This window comes from Pseudopipra pipra, chromosome 5 (assembly GCF_036250125.1).
Source record: "Pseudopipra pipra isolate bDixPip1 chromosome 5, bDixPip1.hap1, whole genome shotgun sequence".
Classification (NCBI taxonomy): Eukaryota; Metazoa; Chordata; class Aves; order Passeriformes; family Pipridae; genus Pseudopipra; species Pseudopipra pipra.
The window spans coordinates 12,046,059-12,072,730 of NC_087553.1; the positions used below are offsets into that span (position 1 = coordinate 12,046,059).

Sequence of the window (26,672 nt, forward strand, 5' to 3'; positions counted from 1 at the left end):
AAGTCAGGGAACAATCAGTACTTTCTCTAATAAAAACTAAGTGCAGGGAGTAGTTCTAGATCCTGTGACCCACTGCATAAAACCAAATCTCCTGGCTGTTGAAAGATACCATCTACCTGAAGATACTACTGGTATTTTTATTTCTTTTGTTTCTCCTATTTGCCCTAGCTGTCATGCTGCACTTACAGACAGCCTTGATATAACTGAAAGTGAAGCTTGCTAATCTGTAATGTGGCAAAATGTTAAATGGGAGGTTTTATAGTTAAAAATTAAAGGTAGACGAACACCTAATTCTTCTTGTGGTTATGCAGGCTCAGATCCATAATGAAGACAGTTCTTGATTTAAATTGCAAGAGCAGAGGATTTTGAATTTATGGCTGCAGGAAGGAAAAAGGATAAAATGCTTCACCAACTATAGGAGTGAACATCCTAACAGTCATCTTCACACTTAACACAATTGTATGTTATTACCTGTCTCCCAGGTGTTTTTTAGAGTCTTTTGGAATAAATCAGTGTAGTTCCACTGTGGTAAAGGAAATTACTTAAATTATTACCAACTCATGATGCAACGTAGGATTTCTAAACTGTCTGACTGAATTTTTAATGCATTTGACTTCCAGCGAGGATTTGAGAATGCTCTTTGAAATAACAGAAGTAAAAATGTTATGAAGACCAAACACCGAAGTAATATCATTTTGGTAAATACATAAAATAGCTGAAAATTGTTTACTTATCCTCCTTTATGAGAACCAAGCTTCTGTGACCTCCGATTAATTTACCATTAACCTGAACACACAATGAAAGTGAATGAAGGGGCAATTTGGAATGACATTTATCAGCTCTGGAACTGTCGACTTCTATTATTTCCACAAGGCCTTGTATTTCTTGGCTCCAGAAACGGCTGTGCTGACTTGAATGAAGAAGAGCATTCTTACTACCAAGAATAGTTACAGCACAGACAGCCTCATTGCTGGATGCTTACAATGGAAAAAACCACCTCCCCCGTTTCTAACTCACATTAAATGAGACCAAAACCACTCTTCTGTAGTGGACTTGTACAAGACCTTGCCTTCACACCAGGATTAAAAAAAAAAAAGGGAACTAAGGAGGAGCAAGAGGAGGCAAGGAAATAAACTTTATAGGGATAGGATAGCTGAGGGATTGAGGCAAAAGGATGAGACTGAAAAAAACCCTTTCAACATGAGGATGCAGTTTGGAATCCAAGCTGCCTTTGCAGCGAGTGATACCCATTCCCATCAGTAACTGGCTGCTGCTCCCTATGAATTGGTGCTGCTCTTGGTCAGATTTCCAGTGGCCAGAGAGCACACTGCAGGTTTTACTACCATTTCTGACATTAATCAGCCCCTTTTCTTGAGACTTAAAACAGAGGTCAAGAATTGAATGTACATAGAAACTAAACCCTCTTGGATTGAACTGAAACAAGTCTGTGGGCAGGTTGGCTTTGCTTCTGATGCTGTCTTCCAGATAGATGACTTTGCTCTTCAGAGATCCTTGTCTGGCACAGGGTCACTGTGTTCGGTTGGTTTATTGTCTCATTTGTACTTAAAACTTTTATGCAACGCTCTCAGTACTGATTTCACAGCATTAGAGTTCACTGCTTTGGGATTTTTTTTGTTTTTAATTGAAATTGAGTGAACAGCAGAGCAAGCCCCCCTTCCATTTGGCCAGTAGGTTATTTTATTCTAATTTTGTTTTATCTTTATTTTTACGTATTTAATACAATGGATTTGTATTTCTGTAAAGTAATGAATCCCTTCTTAAAATGCCAAATGCTGGTTGTGCTTGTAACATTTTAACCCTGCTGCTTAGGTCTCCTAAAAGATAACAAATGTCTGCCTTCTAGGTGCCTAGTTCACTTCTGAGAATACAGAATATAAGCTCCTAATACAAATTTTATGCGTTAATTTTTTTCCCATTTATTTTATGCACAAGGGTGGCTTAGACACCACTTTAAGGATGACAGCTTTGTCCATTATGCCTCTGATATGTTTGTCTGCTATGACTGTTCCAAAACTATGTAGAAATAATCAAATATAACAAAGGTGCTTTGCTTAGAGCTTGCTTCTTTAAGCAGTGGAAAAGTTATATGATGGTGCTTTGCAGAGTTGTCTTGTGTTTGTAGACGTACATCTACATCATGCTTCCACAAGCGATAGGCAACTATAAAATTCCTTCTTTACTGCAGCACACCACCCTCTGTGGAAAAGAATCAGTGTTATATGATAGTAGTCAGAGATACCTTCGTGATAACAGTAAAACACTCAAACATTACGAGCCTAATTCCAGTCAGCTTTGCATTGTTGTAAGTCAGGAATAATTCTATAAAACTAGATGTACTTACAGTTTAGAGAGATCAGAATTGGTTTCTTCAGTGCCTAGAGCTGAAACCCAGTTGTCTGATATAACATATTTTGTAGCTAAAGGATGATTTTCCTAAGTCACAGTGTCAGAGAAGAGCTAAGCTATTATGTGATGATTTGATCTAATACCATATTCATTAGTTCTGGCTATTTAAAAGTCAGCTAAAATAACTTCTAAAATACCCCCTCGTTGAAAAACCTTTTCTCCCTTCTCTGTTTTTTTTCCCCTCACTGTATTTTATGTTGGTCAAACAAAAAAACATGCCTTAGAATTTTAATGTGTTTTATAGCACTGTCTGTCACTCTGTGTAATCAAGCCAGGTTTAGGAATAATTCCAGTTACCCTGCAAAAAATGTCACCCAATTTTTCTATTTTCACATAATAATAATAATTACTGAAATCTGGAAGTTCAGCTTTGCAGAAGAGGAAAACATCTGTGGTTATATGCAGAATTATCCAGGTTATTGTTTCAGATTTTGTGGAAAGAAAGGACAGGTTTCTTCTGCTTTCTCCTTAAGGTGAAGGAGAAGTGTTTATTTCCTGTGATATTTTTGTGCTTGGAATTCTAAGCCTGGGAAGTGCAGGGGAAAGGACAAGTTAAAAAACAGCAAAACAAAAAACCCCAAACCAACCAGCCCACCAAAACACACAAAAAAAGGATCATCAAAATAACCCAACTTAAACCCCATTCACTTAAACACGTTTGCCCAGTTTGGATGGTGGTGGTTCAATTTTAAGTGAATATGCTCTTCAATTCTTATTTCATTAAGGAATATAACATTTAAAATAAAATAACAGAAATATAACTGGAAAACTGCTCTTAATTTTCATGATAGAAGCATATATCTTGTTGATGGGAATAATTTCTTCCGAGACAACTCTCATCCAAAGTGCAAATGGACGATGTTCTCTGATCATGTCATGCTAATTTTCCAGTTTATCAGTCATTTCAGTTCCGAACTGGAGTGACAAGATGATATCACATTTGATCTTCATATATATCATACAACCTTTCAGGTTTAGAAGTTCATATGAGCTGAAAACAGCTGTCGTTGCTTGGACGGTGTCGTGCCAACAGCAGTTTTGTAATAACATTCTTTTCTCTTCTGCTTGTCGTAGGATGAAGTGGCCCAGCCTCTGAACCTTTCAGCCAAACCCAAGACATCTGATGGCAAGTCTCCCACATCACCCACCTCTCCTCATATGCCAACTCTGAGAATAAATAGTGGGGCCAGTTCGCTAAAGTCCTCTGTGCCAGCAACGTTAGCTAGTCCTTCGGCCAGAGCTAACACAATAGGTAAGCTCAGCCTTGTGTCTCCCTCCTTTAACGATTCATAGGTGTAAATGGGAAGTGGGCACTTATCAGTCAGTGGTCTAGGAGATGTCATAGGTTGACTATTACACTACATTTGCTTGATGTCAGCGAAGAAACTCAGAGAGACTTACCTTTCAGGAGGGGTATCTGAGCTTTTACAGGCTCAGAAAACAAAGACCTGTATTATTTCAGATACTGCTTTACCAATAAAAGTTAATAAATGCTGTTTGTTTGATGGCATGCATTAAAAACAGTGACTTGTCTAATGATGGGCATTACAGACCCGTGATATTATACTATGTCCTCTAAAAGCAATGGATAAACTTTCAAAAATATCCTTAAAAGTTACATCTTTCCAAAATTACAGGTTTAATCCTTAGTCTCCTCAAAAGCTGCATGGAATATTACTTTACCTTGATGTAATAAGCAAAACAATTACCATGTTCATTTAAAAAAATCCAAATTTGATGTTGTATCTTGCAAAAAGTCTTGACTGGCTGTTTTTAATATTGTTCCAGAAAACAGTGATATTTCTTACTCCTGCCAAAATTACATCTTTGCCCAAAGACCATCTAAGCAGTAACAATGTTAGTGGTGATTTTACACATCTGATAGGTTAAAGGGACTGCTCTTTGTGTATATAAGAAAAATGTGTCCACCCCCCCATTCTTCATCCTTGTAACTGAAATAATTTATTCCATGAAGTGATGAAGTATAACCTGAATTAAGATTTCAGTACGTAAATCAGCCTCTCTTTTCGGAATTAAAGGAGGTAGATGTACCTTTTCTGTGTTTCTTCTAAAGCATCTCCTGCTGGCCACTTTCAGGGATGGCACAAAAAAACCAAAAGAAGCCATAGGTCAAACTTATCAGACGCTGTTTCTGTGATACAGCAGTGCTATGCAGTAAACTTTATTTGGTGTGGCACATTACGACTGTGGAAATATTTTTAAAATATGACATTAGTAATTGTTAGCACCTCTTTTTTTTATTAACCCTGCACTCTTTAACTGTGGTAGGTGGTAATGCATTTCATCTTTAATTTGCTTGACCCTGCTGCTCTCCATGCACAATGCATGGGGTTTCAATTTTTTCACATTAGATTTTTTGTCCTTAAGCAGAGTGAACATCACATTTAGATGGGGAGTTAAGCATCTGACCCACATCTCAGTGGCAAGACATCTCTTGTTCTCTCCTCTCCAATCTTCTTTCCCTACACACCTGATATTTTTCATAGGTTTGAGACCCCTGCAATTTACTTCTTTTAACAAGATGCAGATTTTGAAATGCTGTACCTGTAATGAGTGATAATGTAATTGGATAAAAGCTGTGAGGATGAACAGAGCTTTAAAGGTCACTCTTGTAAGAAGAATTAATGTGTTATACCATTAATAAACCATGGAAAACTGTGGAGCAAAAGATAACATACTTAAGTTATTGTTAATGACATAGAGTTCACTGCTGTATATCTCTCAGCTACAAATATAGAAAGTGACTTTTTGAGGTTGCTGTGCAGTATCACTGTGCATGCTGTATATACAAGATAAGCTGTCTTTAACTGGTGCAGGAGCTGGACAGACATAATGTACTTCTAACAAAGGTTTATCCTTTAATGTAGGACTAGAAGAAGAAAAGGCTCTTGAAGACCCTACAGAGTCTTCTCCTGCTAACTGCTAGGTCAGATCCAACCAAAGTTAAACAAGTTGAACTCGTTACTGTAATGAAACCGTTTGATGATCTTGAAGTGAGTGTGACATTTCAAGTCACCCTCCAGCAGGAGCTACACCACAAAAAAAAAACTTGATAGCATTTTTAGCAAAGGTACTACGGTCCTTAAAATGGTAGAGAAACTGGATCACATTCTTATCTTGAGCGATAAGTCCCTCTACAAAAATTCACTGGGAAACACTCGAGTCATTTCCTAGACAGTTGCCTTCACCATTTGAATGATTGGAGCTGTCAACACAAGGCACAAGTTGTCTGTCCTAGGTGTGCACAGCCCACCTTGCTGGGATGCAGTTGAGCCGTCACTTTTCACCACCAGTAACTTCAAATTAGAACTGTTCTCCAAAAGCAGTCCTTTCAGGCCCCTCAGCTCCCATGGCGTGGAGAAACGCTCAGGTATTGTTCAGTTCTCTTTGAGGGACGTAAACTTGGAGCCTCAGTGATTAACAGCATAGCTGCACTCGGGCATACGGATACACAGCCCTTTCCAGAGCTATCCTTATAGCATATAAATTGTGCTACAGACTGAGCAGTCACAAATGTCGTGGCTTCATGTATGACTTTAAATCCAAGCATTTCTTTTTGGGAACAGGCATATGTCCGTGTACTAAAAACAGAAACAACTTCTCTCTGCTCTTTGCCATTATCTGCAACATCTCTGTGCTAGTTTGGCAATCCTTGTAACTAAGTGCATTTTATGTAATGCAGTTCCCCTCTCTGTCAATAATTCACCACCTACCCTAAACAACAATAATTTACATTCAAGTCGCTTCTATATTAATCATTTCCCTGCACACCAGCATCTTGGCAGCTACTGAAAAACATAAGGAGTGCTTGCTTTTATTCACTGTCATGTGCCAAACTGTCTCAAAGATAGCAGTATTCAGGAAAAGCCAAATAGTCTGGAGAAGGGCATGAATTCCAGTTCCTAGGCAAATTCGGCTCTGTTGCACATTGAAAGTATTATACCTACTCTAATCAAGAGCACAACCAGCACTAATACTACTGTTTGTTTGCTTCCTTTTTAATTTATTCAGACTACATGCGAGGTTGATCAGTAACATATGCAAACTGGGGAAGAAACCAAGCAAGTTGATAAAATGGAGGTTTAAAAAAAAAAAAAAAAAAGGAAAAATCAGCTGGTAGCTCTGTGCTGGTGCAGGCTATATCCTTCCTTATGCCGGGAAAGCTGGAATTACTGGAATTCCATTGGCTGGGAATTACTGAACTGGGTCATTTGATATAAGCAATGTGAATCGAGTTATTTCATATAAAACTCTCAGGGTTCCTGGGGATTTAGCCAAAAGTTAACTGTTAGTACAATTAACAGCAGTCAAACCGCACAGAAACTTTTCTCTCTAGTTTTTACACTCCGAGGAAAATGGGAATACCAGTCCCATTCTGTCTGCAGTCTAAAAAAACAATAAAACCCCAAACCAAACTAAAATCCTGACAGCAGCACAGCACTGAACTAATCTGACATCAGCTTCTTCCCCTGAAATGTTTTAAGCAGCAAGACAATGTCCTACGTTTTTTGGCAATCAGTGGATCAGATAGAAGAGTCTAGCAATACAACAAGGATGTGTAATCTGACATGATTAGACAAGGCTCTTTAGGAACAGAACATTCATAATTGAGACAAAGAAAGAGTATTAATAACACTTTCCTAACACGGCAGTTAGCCATTTTATATTTCCTTTCTTTAATCTTAGTGTTTTTCAACAAATCATGGGATTTAATAGCGTGTTTTGGCAGATTAGAGGATTTATGGCCCAGATGTTTTTTGTTCTAAAAATGGATTAGGGTGTAAAGTTTGCTGGAATCCATGGAACATGTTGAGGCAAGCCGGTCATTTTGTGTGTGATTAGTGCCTGCCTTCTGTCTCACAGTCCCTCCATCTGTCACAATTCACCAATGGATCTGGTTAGATTTAGCCTCATGTCACAAACAGAAGTCCCTTTTCTGGGCAATTTCATATTACAGATTCATTTTATGCCGTTTTTATGCCCTAGTTAAAAGACAGAAAGAAGTGTGTGCGTGCGCACACGTGTGGGGATGTGGAGAGGGGGAGGGAGATTGATAGATATTAGCCTCTCCTTTAATGTTTGAAAAATAGACTGGGGCTTGGAGTCTCCCATCAGTATTCTATCCTACAAATCACATGCAGATCATAATAAGTATAATCTACAGTACGCTAAAGGAAAAAAATGACAAAGTGTCACATTTAAAATTAAATAGTATTAGCTGTGCCGGTGATGCTTGTAACATTTTAAAAGGAAATAATTCAGTGACTACTAAGGCTAAGCCCTAGGCTGTGAATTTGCAGCAAAACAGTGGACATTTGACCTACTATTAGCAGCATGAATAGGAGTGGGAATGTAGGTCCGTGTAGCTGTGGTTTCTTATACATTTGTGAATGACAGGTGGTGGTGGGGAGCATTCGGTAGATGAGGTTTCTCTTTCCAGCCATTATGCATTTCATATCTATAGCAAACCACCGCCACCTGTGGTTTATTTTAATGTATTCACAAGTTTTAAGAAGGGGAAGAATGAAATGGTCTATTTTTAAGAGTTTGGGATTGCTGGCATGATCAAAGCTTCCCCTAACTCTTATCCGGTTACATCCTGCTGCATACAAACCACAGGGCTAACCTCTGCAGTGTCAGGGAAATATTGAAACTAATGGGATCAAATAGCAGGAAGGATGATTTTGGCACCGAGGTTTCTCATTCTTTCTATCCAGGTGGCTCTATCATAACAACAACAGAATTACAAAGCATGGAACGAGTTTCTGGGCCTTGCTTTTTAACTCTTTCTCATTAATAACGATAAATGGCGCGTTTCATCGATGAAAGCTAAAGTGTTTTCTTGTAACTTTCTTTTTTTAAGACATCCTTTCTTCTATCACGTCGTCAGGTTATTTAAATGACCACGATGCTGTTACCAAGGCGATCCAGGAGGCCCGACAGATGAAGGAGCAACTTCGGAGGGAGCAGCAGGTGCTGGATGGGAAGGTGGCCGTTGTGAACAGCCTGGGTCTCAACAACTGCAGGACAGAAAAGGTGAGTTTCTGAGACTCCCTTTGCAAGGGGTCAGAGATTGCATTTGGCTCTCCCTACAGATACCTAGGTTCTTCCTCCCTTCCTTTCCTTCTTTTTCTTGCTCTGGTTTTCCTTCCCCATTTTTAAACAGAATAGTTCAAAAAGAAGTGAAAAGCAAAATGAAAACCACAACCAAAAGATGACATGAGAGAGAGATGTGGAGACCCCTGGGGGAGGCAGAGATAGTTAAAGCCCTCACAAGAACTTTGGAGGCCACTAATTCTCTGTTCCAGCCTGTCAGCGTGTATTAAGAGAAGGTGATCTTGGAAATCTCTGGGTCTAAGTGGAAATCTTGCATTATGGAAATGCTTACATGTGTTTGTGAGATGAGCTGGATTTGAAATATTCAAGCTTCTTTAGGAACATAAGCTTTGCTGATACTCAGGCTCAGCTTCTGGGTATTTAGCCTTGTGAGGTTGTCATATATGATATTTTGTGACCACTGCAATGTAGCACTGTCATGTCACGTTAGATGACTTAACAAAATTGAAAAAGCAGAGAATTGACAACACAAACTGCACCAAATATTTTCAGTGAAACTTAGAGGCAGCAGAACGTATAGACCTTACCACCTTCTGCTTTTGGACTGGCCTGTGAAGCTGCATTATGACAAAATACCAACAAAGTGAATATTCTCCAGAAAAATTTGTATGCGCTGTAACTGTCCTGTATGTCAGTGAGGTTGTGATTTGCTGCTTTTCTCTGGAAATACCTGATGTCTTTCCGTGCGCTGCCCTGGCTTATGGAGGATAAATAGACCTGCCAGTCCTTGCTGCCACATTTATAGTGAACTGTCCTTATAATTCTGCCACCTAAGATATACGTCCAAATGCTTGCGTGCATCTCAGCATCGTATGCTTAGCAGGACTCGTTCCTCAGTTCCTCTCTTCTGCTTCAGTATTTTCTGGGGTGATACATCCATCCTTGTGCAGTACCACAAGGATCTCCATTGTCACATTTGGTGTCAACTGCATTTTATTGAAACCACTTCGACTGGCTTTGCACTCTAAGGTCTTGCGCGATTCACTGAGGTAGGCAGAAAAATAGATGGAATAAAAATGATCAGCTATTTAGCAGAAACTTGAAATTCAGTCATCCTAGGAAGACTGTGAGTCAAACAGTATTGTCCAGAATGAGCAGATTGGTAATTTGGATAGCTTTCCATTTTCCCTGTTTTTAGATGGAGTTTGATCAATAAGCTGTGAGGAGCCAAGAGCCTGGGTAATGAATGTTAAACGTACATGTGAGTCTCTCACCACTGTACTTTTTTCATCAGCCTGTCCTGAGTGTAAGTGATGTAGAAATTACTCCAATTTCATGCACTTTCTTGGGAGGAAGGGGAAGGAAAAAAGAGGTCAGGGTAATAGGTATCTTCTTAGAAGAATAAGAGTGCTGGTATGGGGAGAGGGAAAGAAAGAGAGGGATGGAGCATGTTTATGGCATTTCACATAGAAGAGTACCAGAAGGGAAAAGGGGAAAGCAGAGTGTCAGATATAAGAAGAAGTGATCACAAGCACAAAGGAATTTATATTCAAATATTTAAGCATTCTTGAAAGGATGCTCGGAGCAGAAATTCCTTTTCTCTGCTCCCCATGTAGAAATGACTTTAACACTCAGCCAGATGCTAATGCAAAGTGACTCAAGCTATTCCTCGCAAGCATAGCTAAATTGCCGTTATTTGTTAAGCGCATTGAATTCAGCTGTGGATACAGCAGTTGGTTGCATTCAGAAAGCATCTGTACCCTTTTTTTTTTCCTTTTTCTTTTTTTTTTTCTGGGTTTTTTTTTTTTTTTTTTTAATCCTCCAAAGCAGAGACAACTCTACCTATCTCCCCCCTCTCCTCCCTTGTGCTGGCTGGGAATTGTCAAGTGACAACCGACCAAATCCTTTTGGACAGGAAGCCTTCATCCTGAGTTCTATATACTTGCAAAGCAGGCCTTGTGGTTGGATCAGGAAGCCCATTAAAAGCACTTTGATGGTATGGAAATTCATCTTCATGAAGCACCCAGGCCCCTAAGCAGCATGCTGTTTAGCTGTGGTTACAGATCAGTCATTCACATCGGAGGGCAGTAATTGTGCTGACGGCTTGTTCGGCAGTGGAAGCACATAAAATAATCCCAGGCCCTCCACCATGGCATTGCGAGTTAATCTTCTTTAATACAGATCAGCTGTTGTTCTAACACATGACTTTATGCTGGCTCTAGTGACTCTGCACAGCCTTTTGATTAAGTAACAGGAGTGGAACCATCTGCATTCACTTTATTCCGTTACTTTCCTATTCTTGGGATCCTCCTTAGCCTTCTGTTTTCACTTCTCACCCTCAACCCCAGTTGAAGTTTATTTTCCTCTCTAATTCATGCCTCCTGGTGGGCTCGTGGAGAGCAGAGACGAGTTCTTTTAGAAGGTAGCGGGAAGAAAAAATTGTTTGCTCAATTGAAAATTTTTCTACAGCAACTGTATGCTTTGTGTGTTTTAATAAAATTAATGCCAAAACTTTATTGAGGCTCGCTGATTTGGACTTGATGATCTCAGAGGTCTTTTCCAACCTAATTGATTCTGTGATTCCATGATTAATTTTATTCAATTTTCTTTAATTTTCTCTGTTTTTAAAGTGAAGATGGGAAAGGACAGAGCCAAGTCTGAGCCCTGCTAGACTATAATGGCATTTAAGTTGCTGAGGTGACCACTTAAGCCACTAAGCACTTTTTAACTTGTAGGGTCTTCTGATCTGTCTCTTGCATTTGACCCCAGAGAGGAAGGACATAGTATGTAAAGTTTAGATACTTGTTCTCCTTCCTCTTTTATGCTCTAGGCTCTCCACTGACTAGCCAGCTCTGAAGTTCAGATCCAGACAAACACACCAACTTCTCTGAAGTTTGTGTCTGTTTGATATAGGACTTCTTTTGAATTAAATTTTATTCTGGTTTTCCTTGTTTTCAAAGGAAGAAAATGAGATAGTTGGGAAGGTGGGTACTGAGAAATAGAGCTGCAGTGTTAGCACTGAAGGTTTCCCTTTCAGAAGCTCAAGCTCCTGCCACAGGACTTAGAGGCAGCCCCCCGACCTTTTGGGACATCGTGTTTGCTTGCTGATCACTTCCTGACTGGGAGATTTTTTAGATGGGGGATGGAATTAAAAATTTTATCTATGTGTTCGTGGGCACAATGTAGAAATTTACATTAAACCTGTAGTTACATGCAGAAGAAAGACTCTCCTTCCTGTAGAGCAACCTCAGTCTTTAAAGGCAACAACCCATCTGGAGCAATCCCAAAATTTTCTCCCTTCTTTGTGGAAGTGGCTAGTGTATTTCTGGATTTTTTTGAGACCTCTTGAGCTTTTTGTTGCATGCATGCTACTACAGCCTACCAGTGGAGGTGGGCTCTGTGCAGTTCTTAACATGTATATGGTAGGGATTGGTAGGGATTTTTCTACCAAGGGTAGCTGGGCAGGTTTGAGGCTAAAAATCGCCTCTGCGAGTCTCTGTTAAAGCTCTTGGGGCTTTTCATTCACATGTACATGACCTGTTATCTTGCTTGTGTTCCCAGATGGGTTGATCCCCATGGACAGCCAGACATGCCAGCTAAGGCAGTAGTCAGACAGGAATTTTGTGGAATTATAGAGAAACTGTATAAAAGGAGTCATAAATAAGAGAAGATTTTTTTAAATGGCTAAGATGATTTGGGTGAGTCACTTTATGGGCATCCAACTTGGACCATCTTGACAGATTTGATTTTCAGAGGATTACAGTAAAAACTATGAGCATCGTGATGAACATGGATTTTACTAAAACCTATTTTAATTGCAAATGCAATAAAACATATTTTTACATTACTTTTCTTGGAAACATTTTGGTGTATAAATGAGACGTGTGTGTGTGTGTATATGTTTTTCTGGTTTCTTGGAAACCCGGGAGCATAGTTTTATTTGTAATTGTCATCTACAGTTAATTATAGCTTGATATGTACTATACATAAACAATGTTACCTATTATACATGTAGCTTAGAGTGCAGGTTGTCAGCTGGTATAAACAGCACAACAGGCAGCGTCAGCAAGTGATCTCTGGCCTATCTGTTCAGCCCCAAAGCTGCCTGTTCCTCTGCAAAGGAGTTGTACACAAACACAAAGAGCCAGCATGTGTGTGCATGCATCCAAGCCTACAGTGCACTCCTTCAGGGATGCACAACACAAACATGCACTGCGCTAGCCAGTAATTCTCTGACTGCAGTCAGACTCTCAGGCACTGGTAACTGCAAAAGGAGGAAGGGGGCACACAAGGCAGGTACTTGAGCGTGTGTCAGTGTATAGGCTGGTACAAACACAGGTCCTGATTTCTGAATGCTGGTGCGTGCTGGTGAGGGTGCTGCCAGCTTGGGCAGCTGTGTAAGGACACAGCCACACAAGCGTTTCAGATGTGCAGGGATGCAGTCGCCCTCTGAGCTGAGTACATCCCATTACCCACACCTCCTGTGCTAAGTGTTTCTTAACCTGTGATACAACTTCTCCCTGTTACAGCTTGGAGTGTGTCCTTTTAAAAGGCTCTGACATGTACTTGTCTGCTGGGCTGTAACTAAAGAGCTATTTGTAACAATATTTATTCCAGCATTGTAAGCAGGAGCCTTTTTATTACTCATGCTTATGGAACACTGGGTTCAGAATGTCTTCCCTCCCATTCCCACTCACCCCTCCTCCCACCATCCTCCCCAATCCCACCCCCAACTCTCCCTCTTCCCCTTAAGAGAGTGCCAAACATGAAATGACAGTGACCAATGTTGACTTAATGTGGATGTTTAATAATGAAAAAAGTGTGTCAGTTCCAGCGTTAGTTACAAATGGCAGTAAGTATATCGGGTGGCAGCCCTGTAATAATTTTACATCCATCATTCCTTCCTGATGCCTCACTGGCTGCCTGATGGATGGGGATAGCAGAGTTAACTCTTAAGAAACTGCTGTGATCTGCTGAGCTGAAATGAATTCTGTCCCTGCTCTCCCCTTGGGGAGGAGTGGGATAATAAGAATCTCACACCCGCAGATCCTGCTGCCTTTGAGAAATAAAACACTGGAGCTCACTTTACTAAAGGCATAAGGAGTAGCTGGTTTAACACAGGGGATTTAAATTTCTCTTGCAGTAGAGAATTGTACTTCAATAACATTTTTTTTCTTCCCCCAGTGGTTAGATTTGAACTAGAAAGTCAAGAGAAAACTGAAGGAGAGAAGGGCAGGAAGGAAAAGAAAAGAGAAGAGAAGGGTTGGTAAAACAGACTCTGACCCTGTACTTGCTGCAGACACTGAGAGACTGTGGGTCAGACTGGAATAAGTAGTAATGATTGAAACTGGGACCTGGCACAAGCCAGGCTTCCCAAACAGGAGAAACCCCTTGGAAATAAGTCCAGAGGCTCTGCACCGAATCACTTTGCAAGAATTGAAACCTGCCCCATTTTCATAATCTCTGTAGTATTTTACTGGAAAAATACTTTTGCATTCTGAATGACTAGCAGAGGCTGTGTTATCCACAGACATTACATACATGCACACTTATCCCTGCAAGTTCAGCAGACTGCTAATAGATATGTCCTGTAATTTGTAGCCCACTCTATTCCTCACTGACCTGTAAAACATTAGGAAAGATGATCAGTGTAATATTTTTGTTCTCTTCTTGCAGCGTGAGCAGAGATCCTTTTGCAATAATTATTATACAGTGTGGGGACCAGGAAGTCTCTTGCAGACAATGGTCTTTTCGAGTCCCACAACACGAAAGTTAACGTGTTATCCTAACAACTATCTATCCCCCTCTTATTACCCCTTTCCCTGTCATCCTCTTAGTTTTGCTTTGCTGAGGTTCTTCGCCAGCAGAAATCCTTGTGTGCAGGTTGCAGTTCTCTTTGTTAATGCTATCAACATGGAGCAGACAGCTTTCAAAACAAGAAGGCAAGCAGGTATTATGTCACCACCCATCCGTCACTGGGGATGTCAGCCTTTCAGTAAGCCCAATCAGCAGCATCAACAACTGATGGTCCAGGAATCCTGTTCAACAAGACTACTGTACCCATTGTCATCTCTCCTGAAACTTTTCTCCAGTTTAATACAAAACACAGGTCAAGCTTGCACACTACAAAGATCAAAATTGGGTTTACCCAGCACTAATCATTAAACATTTTGATTTACTTCAGCTGGGAGTTTATCTGTCTATCCCCGACCTTCCCCCATTTTTTGCCATTTGCCTTGTGGAGCTTGTGTATATTTATATTTACAGCCTCTGCATTTAATGGCCACATGCCTTGTTTTCACAGATGGCCAGTGGAAGAATTCCCCTCCCCCTTTTTCTTTTAGTAAAGCCTGCCTTTGGTTTTGCTACTTTTGTCACAGTGCCACTACTCTCAGTTAGCAAGTGCCTACGCACAGGAGGGGGAGATTCTGCAATGAACAATTTTTTTATTCCCCCAAGGATTTTAGCTCTTTATTTTAAAACGCTATTTTTTTCTCTCCTGATTGACCATCATTTAGTAAATGCCCAGATACATTTTTCAAAAAAAAGATTAAGTTTGTATATTTATGTGTGTCTTTATTGCATTGCTATGGCAGGGCAGGGTTAGCTAATAAAAACATACAGAGGGAGGGACAGATTCTGCCCACAGATGTGTGTGTGAAACTTCCACTGAAGTCAAGGAAAACAGCAGGAAAAGAGGCAAGGGAAGAGCCCTGGATGGTTGCAGCTGCTGCTGAAGTCTGAATGGGAATTTAAGTCTTCTTTCACTCCAGAAGGCAGAGATTGGAAACATTCACAGCCTACTGTGGATCAGGGAGGACTGCAGCTGTTTATACCGTAGTGGAAATTTTATTAAGCCCAATAAAGATGGATCAACTTCCTCCTGAAAAAAAAACATACAATTGATTTAGAGTTCTTGTTATGACTTTTCAGCTTTGTGAGTCCTTGGGTTTAAGTTCCAAGCTGTGCCCTACAGCCATGAGAGCTAATTGCTTCCTGAGATTTTTTTTTTTTATTATTGTTTTTACATAATCACATGCCTCCAATCACTAGGGCTTTCAATGCAGTCATGGGCACCAGCATCAGGGCAGTACCTCTGTTTAGTGCAACAGAGGCTGGGCTTGGTTCTTCGGTAAACTGTGTCCATTTAGTCTCTTGAGGGATCAGCCTGTGTTTTCTGCAGGTGGTACAGTCTTCTGGGGCATCTGCCTGTCCCAGTATGCAGGTGTTCACTTAGCTGAGTGACAAACAGCCTCTAGAGTCTTTGGGGGATGCTGAATTTTACCTTTAATTGTATTGATGCTGATGCTGGGGAGTAGATAAGCTAAACCTTACTTCATGACTAGAAAACCGTGTTGGTTTCTTTGTTAGGCAGTAGCCTAGATAGTATGTTGACTTCGTTAGGGCTGGAAGAAATGTAGCAAAGATACAGCAGACTTCATAATTTGAATACCTTCTATGGAAAAATGGAATAGTCTGTATGGCTGTATTGCAGCTATGCAGTTGAGTCACCCATTGTTCATTAGACAGTTGCCAGGAAAGCAGAGACTGTGTTCTTGCTTTTCTCTTTGCGTGCGTGTAGACCCTCCTTCCCAGGATATCCTGCATGGGTTGTGATATTCATCTTGTTTCATTCTTGGTGTGCCAACTCTCTTCCCCAGTTAATGCTTTCTTTCCTCACTGATCAGCTGTACCAGCTTTCTGACTTGCTGTGAAATCCTTGGTTAAAATTTACATGGCAGATTTCATCCAGAGGTCTCGAAACTCTTCACGATGGTGGGAAAATGTCACCATCTCCATCCTGTAGAGTTCAGGAATCTAAGGTGCAGCAACTGAACAATTCATATCAACATAAAGTTACAGACCATGTCAGCCCGGGAAACAGTCTGGATGAGAAACTGGGTCTTGTAACTCTTAACCTATTGGCAGTGAGCAGATTACAGCTGGATCTGATTGAGGTCAGTGCCTATGCCTACGCTGTGAAAACTTTTCTGTTTCGCTTTCTCTTTCCATTTTATTTCTTCTTTAAAGTAATGGACAGGGTAAGTCCTACCTGCATTTTCATGTGGAAGTCCTGGCATGCACTATCTCTCAGAGCTCATAACCAAAGAAAAGCTGGACCTCAGTGTACTCTAGAATTGCTACTTCCCATCAGTTTATTCCCAAGCTAATTAATATATTTTACTGAGGAAGTCATTCTTTTTCAAATAAAGGATTAAAAAGAAATAATCTTAGGGACCTGACACCTGCCAAATTATTGAGGATTTTCTGCTTTTTGTTTCAGTGGACTCTGTCATGATTTTGGTGCTTTCAAAGGTACTTGAGAGCCCTTATTAGAAACCAAAGACCTATGTCCACAATGCACAGCAAAGAAAAAGACTGTATAAATTTCAGCAAATTCTCCCTGTGATTGGGTGTCTGTTCCTGAGAGCAGAGTAGCTAAACAGCTGGGTCTTCTTGATCCACCTCAGTTTTTCCCTATGACACCTCATAGGGAACCTCTCTACTGGGCCCATATACCAATTCATATGGGTTCAATTCAGATGCAGTGATTTCTACATGGTATTAAAGCAATATGGATTTTAATATGTACTGTAAACCGAAAGATAGCGTTCCTTTACCAAGTGATGTAGCCCCAATTAAGACTGAATGTCATAATTTTGAAAGAAGTACCATAAAATCAGGAAGAGCCAAAACCAAAGAATTTTCTTTTATTTTCTTGCTTCTAATGGTGCTTTTAGGTTATGTGGGTGGATTATTCCATGAAAAAGAGAGATCTCAGATAAGCAAGACTGAAAGAGCTGAGGGGGTAGTGAATGCATTGTTTCTTCATACTCAACTTTGATGCAACAACAACAAAAAAAATCTCCCAAATGATAACTTGCTGTGACATTATAAATAATCTTTCATCTTCTTTGGTGGTCCACAGAGTTTATATAATTGGAAGGCTAAAACCCTTCTTTGTTGTTTCTTCCCTTTTCATTAGTACAGTAGAAGACTATAAAATTGTGCAGCCAGAAGGGGTTTAACAATTACTGAGTCAACATTTGAAAGTCTCACTCTATTTTATCATTTTATGCATGTGCTTTTTATGAGTTTTACAACCCTGCAAGCGTTACTTAAGCAAGGTCCATTGCAATGGTGGATCTGTAACTTCTCTTTTATTTTATTTTGCTCTCCCTGTTAGCATGTGCCATCAGCAAGAGTCACAATTCCACACTAACAGAGAAATTATAAATTTGAGATTATAAGTTTTTTTATAACATTCAAGAGTGCTAGTTTCAGTTCCTAAAACTACCAGTCTTACTAAGGAACCCTTGGCAAGTCACATAATGTGTGACTCAGTTTCCCATCTCATAGACAGAGTTAATAATCCTGCCTTTCTTTGTGAAATTTTTTTGGTTAATTACCGATGAGTGAAGAATGCTTGGGCAAGGTGATCTTCTACACAGAAAAACCCAAATCTAAATAGAAGATCCCTCGGAAAAAAAAGCTGGAAAGTCTCTTAAAACAGTTATAGGTGTAACGGGATCTGGGCTGTAACATGGTTTGGACTGGGGCATAGAGAGTGGGCACAGTACCTGTTTTGAAGTACCATGACATTAATATGCAAGAGTAGTGTCTGACTGCAAATAATTCATTATAGGCAAACCTCTGGGCGCACCTGTTTCCATTGCCAGTGGTTCCTCTAAGTTCTTCCAGCTCCCTGTCATCCGTAATGCCTGCCTACCTCATGTTTTCCACATCTTGAAAGGCTGTGGATGAAGATTTTATAACTCAAGCTATTCTGATGTTTATTATTGCAAGAGGCAGAGGAATTGCACAGAAAAATTGCTTTTACAAAGTCTTTGCTCTTGTCAGATGTAGGATAAGACTCTTCACCTTCTTGGAGAGCTAAGGAAAATACCACGATGTTGAACGGATAACACCTGGCGCCACCAGTGCGTCTGATAATTAAATATGTTTTTCTGTCATAAAGTGAACTTTTATTGCCGGATCATAGCAGCTAATCTGCCCAGTACTTTAAGATTTGGTGCATATTGACCAAGGTATGTGTCAGAATGGTTGATATTTACTGGGCCTTGCTGAGGAGAGACATCTGCTTCTGCACAGCGAACCACATCAGATGCTGTCACAGGCCCTGCTCAGCAATCAAAGATAAAAACTAGCTTATCAAATCTCAATCTATTTGAAAATTCCACCTTTAGAGTTTAGATGTGTGAATTTTTCCCACAGAGCAGGACGATAAATAGCTGGACAAACTGTACTTGGCGGGGATGGAGGGGGGGGAATGGAACACTGAAAAGGACAGTAGCAGGCAACCATCTGTTTCTTTTTATGTATTGACACTGAAGGGAACAAAGGTAGCAGGCACTCAGTTCATCAGTGTGTTTGTAATTCTGAGGTGCAAGAACCCATGAGCTCCCCTAAAAATGCATTTGGCCTTTCAGTTCACTTGAGATAAGAAAAGCAGGAATGTGAAGTGATGCTCCTGAGCACTCCTCCTCTGGAATTCCACACTGGCTGTTTCTCTGCAGGCATCAAACTGAGAGGAAAAATATTCCTGTCAGGGGAAATGGGGGTAGGGTGGGGGGAGTAGCAAAGTGAAGAGTGGACTGCTTCAGTGGAGCTGCTAACCTTGAATTATGCAATTGGAAAAACGGCTCTTGCCAAAATACAATTCTAACGGAGTTCAGAGTACCGTCAGTGCTTGCCAAATACCCCAGCCAAAAGGATGTCTCAAAGAGGGGGAGGAGGGATCCATTGCCATATGCCCAGCGTTCACAGTATTCTGGAAGAACTGTGGAGTCCTTCAGGAGTGGAGGCGTGTTCGTGGTCTCAGGTGCACCCTGAGCATTGGTACCATGATCCAGTACAAGATGGGAGCGGTGAGGCTGGAGGGGAGTAGGTAAATATATCAGAATGTCTTTATTTCTCAGACCTTCCAAGGTTTTGCTTCACTCTTGTGTAGTAGTGGGAGGAGTTCTGGCAAACATGGTCAGGCTGTTCTACATATGTTTTGACTCTTCTTGTTTTATGTTTCTTCTATGAAAGAGACTGCAACCAAGTTCTTGTCATTTTTAGATCAATGTTTTGTTAAACTATGACAGCTATCCGTGACAGAGAGCCAAGTAACTTTTGCAGCTGACCACAAAACTGAGTCTGACTTGTGGTGCTTAGTCATTTTTTATATATTTTTTTCTACATGACACATTCCATGTGTGTATGTGTTTTTCATTGTTCTTTTAAATATAATTAGAACATTTCTAGGAGCTGTGGTACAAATCAGTCTTCTCTGACAGATGAATTTCTTTGATTAATAAAGTTTTAGGAACTTCTCATCACACTGTGGCTATTGATGAAACCTCTCTGTTTATACTTTGAACAATTGGGCTATTGTGGGTTTGATTGCTCTCTACAGTATTATCTTCTCTGGTTTGCCCATTAGAATTTTAAATGATCCAGTCAACAGAGTTCTTGCTGCCCCTGCAGAGAGCCTCTCCCACAATCCAATAGAAATGACCATTAGGATAGACATTTCACTTCTGCTGAAGTCCTTCATAGAGAAAAAAGATGTTTATAGGATGTCTTTCAGCCTTCTGAGGTCTGGTACAAAATTCAGAAATTTAGAAGGAAAATAATCACGTCATCTTTAGCGAGATTCCTGTGTTTATTCTCCTGCAAGAGCAGAAGTGTTCCTTGGTGTTTGTTTTCACTGCTTTGTCCTGTCTGATTTTTGGTGGGTCTCACAAGCAATTCTTCACACCACTTTCCTAGGTTTGGACCAACGTTGCCTGCTCTCTCTGTAAATATTGGTGCTAGGCTGCAGTAGATGTGACTTGTGCATTTTACACAGGGTAAATAGCATTTCATACCTGAAGCAAAGGGGTGTTCTTCTGAACCCACCTGTTATCACTGGATGGTGCCTCAGCTTTACACAGTGGAGTGGTGGCAGTTTTGAGGACGTGTAATTTGCTGTTGAATTAAGATAGTGATCATAAATAGATCCTAGTTTTATATAAACTTTAAATCATTGTGAAATTCTTCTCTGAAGTTCTTATGTAGGTGTCCATGTTGGGGGAGTTGGAACTAGTTGATCTTTAAGGTCTCTTCCAACACAAACTTTTCTATGTTTTGTGAGAGGAGGCTGGGATAGCAATATCAGCAGGTTACCAGTTTATTTGGGATCAGGGAAGAAAAAAGTTTCTCCTTTGTTTCTTTGGAGGTTCCATAAATACTTCCTCCATAAACTGGAAGACTCTGTAGGAAAGGTAAGGAGATGCTTCCATCAAAAGAAAAGCAGTAAGTCATCAACCAACTGCTTTCAAGCAAAACAACATGGGAATGTTGCTTAGCCCCTTTTGAATATTTTGTAATTATAAAAGTGTTTCTGTACGTCAGAATTGGGGAAAATAAGCTGCAGGGTGTTTAATGGAAAGAGCATAGGGCATGAAATCACAATGCTGCTTATGTATTGTCAGGCTTTTGCATCCTGCCAGGGTGTTGCTGATCTCTTTCTGCTCTCCTAATTCTGTTTTTTGGGGGGTTTTGGGTGGATGGTTTTTGATGTTTGTTTTTTTTCTTTTAATGCTTAGGTTGGAAGGGATCTTAAAGATCATCTATTTGCAACTCCCCTGCCATGAGCAGGGACATCTTCCGCTAGACCAGGTTGCTCAGAGCTCCATTTAAACTGTCCTTGAACACTTCCAGGGATGGGACATCCACAGTTTCTCTGGGCAACCTGTGCCAGTGCCTCACCACCCTCACAGTAAAGAATTTCTTCCTAATATCCAATCTAAACCTACTCTCTCTCAGTTTGAAGCCATTCCCCTTTGTCTTGTCACTTCAGGCCCTTCTAAATTGTCTCTCTCCATCTTTTTTGTAGGCTCCCTTCAGGTACTGGAAGGCCACAATTAGGTCACTGCAAAGCCTTCTCTTTTCCTTGTTGAACAGTCCCAACTCTCATAGCCTTTCCTCATAGGAAAAGTGCAGTTGCAGAGGCTCAGGAGAGAACAGACTTATTAATGCCTTTATACTTAAACATTTCTAAGTATCAATACAGAAAAGTACAACTGACTGCTTTGACTTCCTCTGTTTCAACAGCAACGTCATGGAGAAGGTCTTTTTAGCTGCCACTTTATCACTGCTGATTGAATTATGTTGTCATTCCCTACATTGAAGCAGCAGGGAGTAAAATTGTCCCTGTGTTAGAAGGATGGTCTCCCCACTCACCCATGTTTCAGTTCTCCGGAGAGCCATCTCCAAGCTCAGGGCCGTGCAGAGCATCCCAGGAGCTCAGCACTCATCTGGCATTCCCTCTCAGCCCCTCTTCCATCATGCCTGTGCTCTCTCACTTCATCTGATGTGGCTGTACCTCAAAATGCAAAACTTTGCCTAAGATGGATAGCGGCAGAGCATCTGTAGGCTTGTTAAGTCAGACTCTGATAAACGAGCCGCACGCGGTGCGTACCTTGCAGACAGCATGCCGGAGTATTCGCTGACCTTAAGACTCAATCAGATCGTGTCGGCGGAGTGTGGTTCTGAATGTAACTGCCTCTGACTTCAAGAGCTGCGTTTACTGCATAAAGGAAAAGCTGTTAAACCTGTACCCTTTGCGCTCTCGGCTCTGTTTCTCTAAGAGGTTTATGCGTGATTCCAGAAAAGTCTGCAACAGAATAACTCCCCTCCCCCTTGACATACCCAAAAAGAGGAAAGGTTCTTTTACATTTTAGGTTGGTGGCAGCGTTTTAAAATGATTTCTGACATAAAAATTCCTGAACTCTAGCACTGTGAAGTTGATGGTAAATAGATTTTTTTTTCCCCCTGAGGAAAAACTGTTGATTTCCATGATATATCTGTGATCCATTTGGAAGAAGTACGAGGTCAACCTACTCCTGACTTTCTGACTGCTGACAGGTTGCTTTGGAAATGCGAGCCAAGTTAAAACCAATAGATCAAAGAGTTTGGTAAAGCTAAATGCCTGAATAGTTCAGGTGCTTATTCGAAGCTTCTCCAAGCTTTCTGGATCTCTGTGCCTGGTAGTGTTATGGAAACCCTTTTGCTTGTGATAGGCTGACTGTGCTGCATGAGCTTTTCCTGAAAAAACCAAGAGGATAACTCATCTTGCACACTTCCCCTGGTGATGCGTCAGGGTATAGACAGAGCACCAGGAGTGCGAAAGGGATCTGCAACAAAAATGAATGTGAGGAGTAGGAAAGTTAACCTCATATTCCCTAAGCTCTGTGAGCATACAAAGTTGAGCAGATTAGCCTTGTTTTTAACACTCTCGAGAAAATCTTTCTTCAATGACTTTCATGAATTTGAACCATTCTTTGAATTGCAGATGCAGGGACATCACATCGCAGGAAGCATTTCTGTATTTGCATTGTTCTCTGTTCTGTTTTCTTCTGTAACATAACCCAGTGACATTATTAGGCTACATAGAAGTTGCGAAGTCTCTGGATGCCATGTGAAATCTGAACGTTTTTTTTAGTTTATTGATCTTTTAAAGTCATCAGGAGTGGAACAGAGCAAGGAAACAGTGATCTTTCTTTCAGGAAGAAACTCAAAAGAATTTTTTCGACTGGAGCCACTTTATTATCATGCTGTATCATGTCATTTTCTTAGCTTTGCAAAAGGCACAGTGCCTAACATTTTGAAATGTTAGTATTGCTTCCCTGAAAGATTTATTTTTAAACATATGATTGTCAGGAAGATAGAATGTTTATGAGCAAAAGTCATTGGGAAAACAAAAACAGTTGGAAAATGGAACACCTTTGTATTTGTAAAGTCAAACAATTCAGGGGGAAGCGAGGTGTTTTGAAGAGAACATTGGAATTAATGGGCCTGGCATGTTGTTCTGGCAATGTCTTTAGACACCACTGCAGCCTGACAGATTAATTGGCAGCACACACTAGCCTGTTGCAATCCAGGGTTCACAGTTAGTTCTGACTAGATGAATGACGGACGGGGTGTTAGTAGGGTTGGGCAAAACAGTCTGGACGAGAACACAAACTGCTGCCCAAGTATCGCGCTTAATTCAGGCTGACCCTTTCCCAAGGCCTGAATAAGTTTGAACTGCAGGGTGTTTTTTTTCCCTATGGGCTGCTTCCTAAAATACAGCTTTAAAAAAAAAAAAAAAAAAAAAAAGGGAAAGTCACACATGTCCCTGCACTTTGATTGCAGGCTGGAAATAGAGTAAAACAATAAATACATTGCAAAAGAGTGTGTATCATCTAAACTTCGAATCCAGCTTTGCAGTCCCAGGGACATAGAGAGTTGAAATATTCTTCAGATGTGCAGCCAATTTTGTCATGCTGAGCTAACCAGTCTTTTCAACACTATGGAGTTTGCTCATCACAGCTAATAAGCAAGTTTTAAAAAGGACTTTACGGTAGAGTCTGCAACCATATCTCTTCCAGAAAAAACATTATTATGTATTGTTAAATACCTGGCTCAGTAAACTGTTGTGAATGGTTATCCAGCTTCCCTATCAACCTTCTAAATTACATATGAACTTTGCGATTGCAATGTTTAATTATTTTCCTGATCCAAATCCCGTCATCTTGCCCATATAGGACAAAACAACACTGGAGACCCTGACTCAGCAGTTGGCAGTAAAACAGAGCGAAGACGGAAAGTTTAGCCACGCAATGATGGATTTCAACATGAGCGGAGATTCTGACGGTCAGTACAAATGGCTTATCCTAATTTCCAGGTTTGTGTGTGCGTATCAGCGGGATCTGGGGGAGAATCCAAGTGCTTTGGAGGCCTGTGAGCAGTTAGCAATAAGCGGCTACGAAAGAAGGCAGGAAAAAGTGATTCATCATGGGGCGTTTTAAGTCTGGAGGTTGATTTTTAACCTTCCCTCTGTATGCTGAAGGTCTCGAGAAGGGACCAAGAATGTATTTCTCATAGTAAAAGGGGCTAAAGAGGGCAAATATATGTGTTATAAGTGAGATCACAGAGGGAATCCCTGAATAATAGACCTGATCCTCCATAAGTGTTGCGTGCTCTGAATCTATGAGAACTTTATTGGTTTGATAAAGCAAGCATAATGTTTGTTTGTTTCTCTGCTATTGCATATATTGTTATGGAGATGTCAGCACAAAAGCAGGCAGATATGGAAGTTTTTTTTGCTAGTTAGAAAATTGCTTAAGAAGAAATGCTTGATGTTGCCGTATATTACTCCCTTTCTCTCACAGAAAAGGTAGAAGATGGGTAACATATGCATTCTCTAAGCAAGAAAGGAAGAAAGTAAAAAGTAAATCTACATTGATAAATATAGGCTTTATGTTATTGAGCAGTAAAAGATGTTTTAGAAAAGCTGTTTAATGCTTTGTATTGAAAAAAACCAGTCTAAACTCTTCATCAAGTCTATATGATGTGACACAGAATTAACAGAATAATTAAACTAGACAATATACAATGTATTTAACATTAACCTATTATGAACATGGACTCATTGAATGTGCAGCACCTGACATGGGTTACTAAAGGCAGAGGTAGCTGCGTAATGAAAAACAAGCTGGGAATGTTTTTCTCTTTCTTTTTAGGAAGTGCAGGAGTCTCAGAGTCTCGAATTTATCGGGAATCCAGAGGGCGTGGTAGCAATGAACCCCATATCAAACGCCCAATGAACGCATTCATGGTGTGGGCTAAAGACGAACGGAGGAAGATCCTTCAAGCCTTCCCTGACATGCACAACTCCAACATCAGCAAGATATTAGGTAAGAGTGATAGAGCACTGTTCTTTCAGAGCAAAACTCAAAAATATTTTTAATTAATAGAGCCGAGCACCTGAAACAACGGAAGTGTTGTCTCTCTATTGTGCAGCTTCATCACTGCACCAAGGACAACAGTGATATGAGCTTCCACTGTGCTACCCAGCAGTATGCATTAAGCATAACCTGACATCTTCTTGTCTCTTTGTAACTACTGAGATTGTAGTGGTAATTTTGGTTTGAAAACATGAACTGAATAGACAAAACCAGTTCATTTCATTAGGCTGTTGAACAAGCACAAAATAATTGCTGTCATTTATTTGTCCACATATTTCATCTATATAGTTTCTCTGAGGTAGCATACTACACTGTTTGATTTGTGCCATAGAACTTTCTGTCTCCACTTGGACATCAAGCTGCTGAGCACAACTCTTTGAGTGTGACCATCCAGCCAATTATTTATCCACCAAGGGGTCCATAAATCAAATCCACGTCTTCCCAGTTTAGAGATAAGGGTGTCATGTAGGACAGTGTCAAATGCTTTGTGCAAGTCCAGGTAGATGACGTTGGTCACTCTTCCCTTGTCCAGCAACAGTGTAACCCCAGTTCACCTGTCAGTTCCCTCAGGACCTGCAGATGCATCTCAGGACCCATGGACATGCAGGTCCCATGGACTTGTGCACCTTTAGGTTCTCGAATTGAGTCTTCTCCTACAGTGGGTGGTTTTTCATTCTCTCATAGTCTGATAAGAACCCTGAAATTAAGAAAAAAAGAAACATTGGATCTAGTTTCCATATCCTCTGCTCTTTACATTCCAAGCAATATTTGTGATGAATGTCATCTACTGAATCTCATGCCATAGTCTTCCAGCTTTTCACTACTTGCTCAGATTCTCAGTACCATGTTCTGTCCAAAGTCACCCCTCTGTGACATGCTGAATGATAAAGCAGGTGACTAATAAGGCTCTCTGAGGCCCATGAATCACTGTTCTGGAGAAAAAAAAAAATAAAAAAAAATAATCTGTGACCAAATTAGAGATGTTGAATTTTTACTGAGAAAAACTGTTACAGGACCTAAGCACCCCTCAGGCCAGTGGCTAAGCAGAGAACATGTTTACCTGGGCTGCAGGTCTCAGTGGTTTTGCAGACTACTCAAGAAATGTAATGGCAGCATTAACCAGCTGCAGGTCTGGTAAATAGGCTGAGTTTAGACTGGTCAGAGGTTTGAGGCTTATGTTGATGAGAGTGGTATTATGAAAAGTTAGCAGGGGGCAAGTGGAAATGAGATAAATTGGTTGGAGTGGCAGAATGTATTGCTGTGGATGGCAGATGTGATGATATTAACCCGTGATTTAAAGGGTGGCACAAGATGATTAGATTAGTTATGGGAACAGGATTAGAAGGCTAAATTGGTTATGTTGATGGTAAAATAACCTTATACTGG

At 40.5% G+C, this 26,672-nt stretch overlaps 1 protein-coding gene across 10 annotated transcripts in view; it reads left to right on the forward strand.

Annotated features, from left to right (window-relative positions):
- The window catches only part of SOX5 (SRY-box transcription factor 5), a 300,825-nt gene that overhangs the window by 259,608 nt on the left and 14,545 nt on the right, over positions 1-26,672 (forward strand). For 6 of the 10 annotated variants that reach the window (XM_064654451.1, XM_064654448.1, XM_064654442.1 and 3 more), the window contains 4 exons: positions 3,502-3,679; positions 8,312-8,484; positions 24,084-24,192; positions 25,062-25,235. In XM_064654451.1, the coding sequence (XP_064510521.1) occupies positions 3,502-3,679; positions 8,312-8,484; positions 24,084-24,192; positions 25,062-25,235 (634 nt within the window). The remainder of the gene's footprint in view (positions 1-3,501; positions 3,680-8,311; positions 8,485-24,083; positions 24,193-25,061; positions 25,236-26,672) is intronic. The other 4 variants (XM_064654452.1, XM_064654445.1, XM_064654446.1 and 1 more) reach the window with 1 other exon arrangement.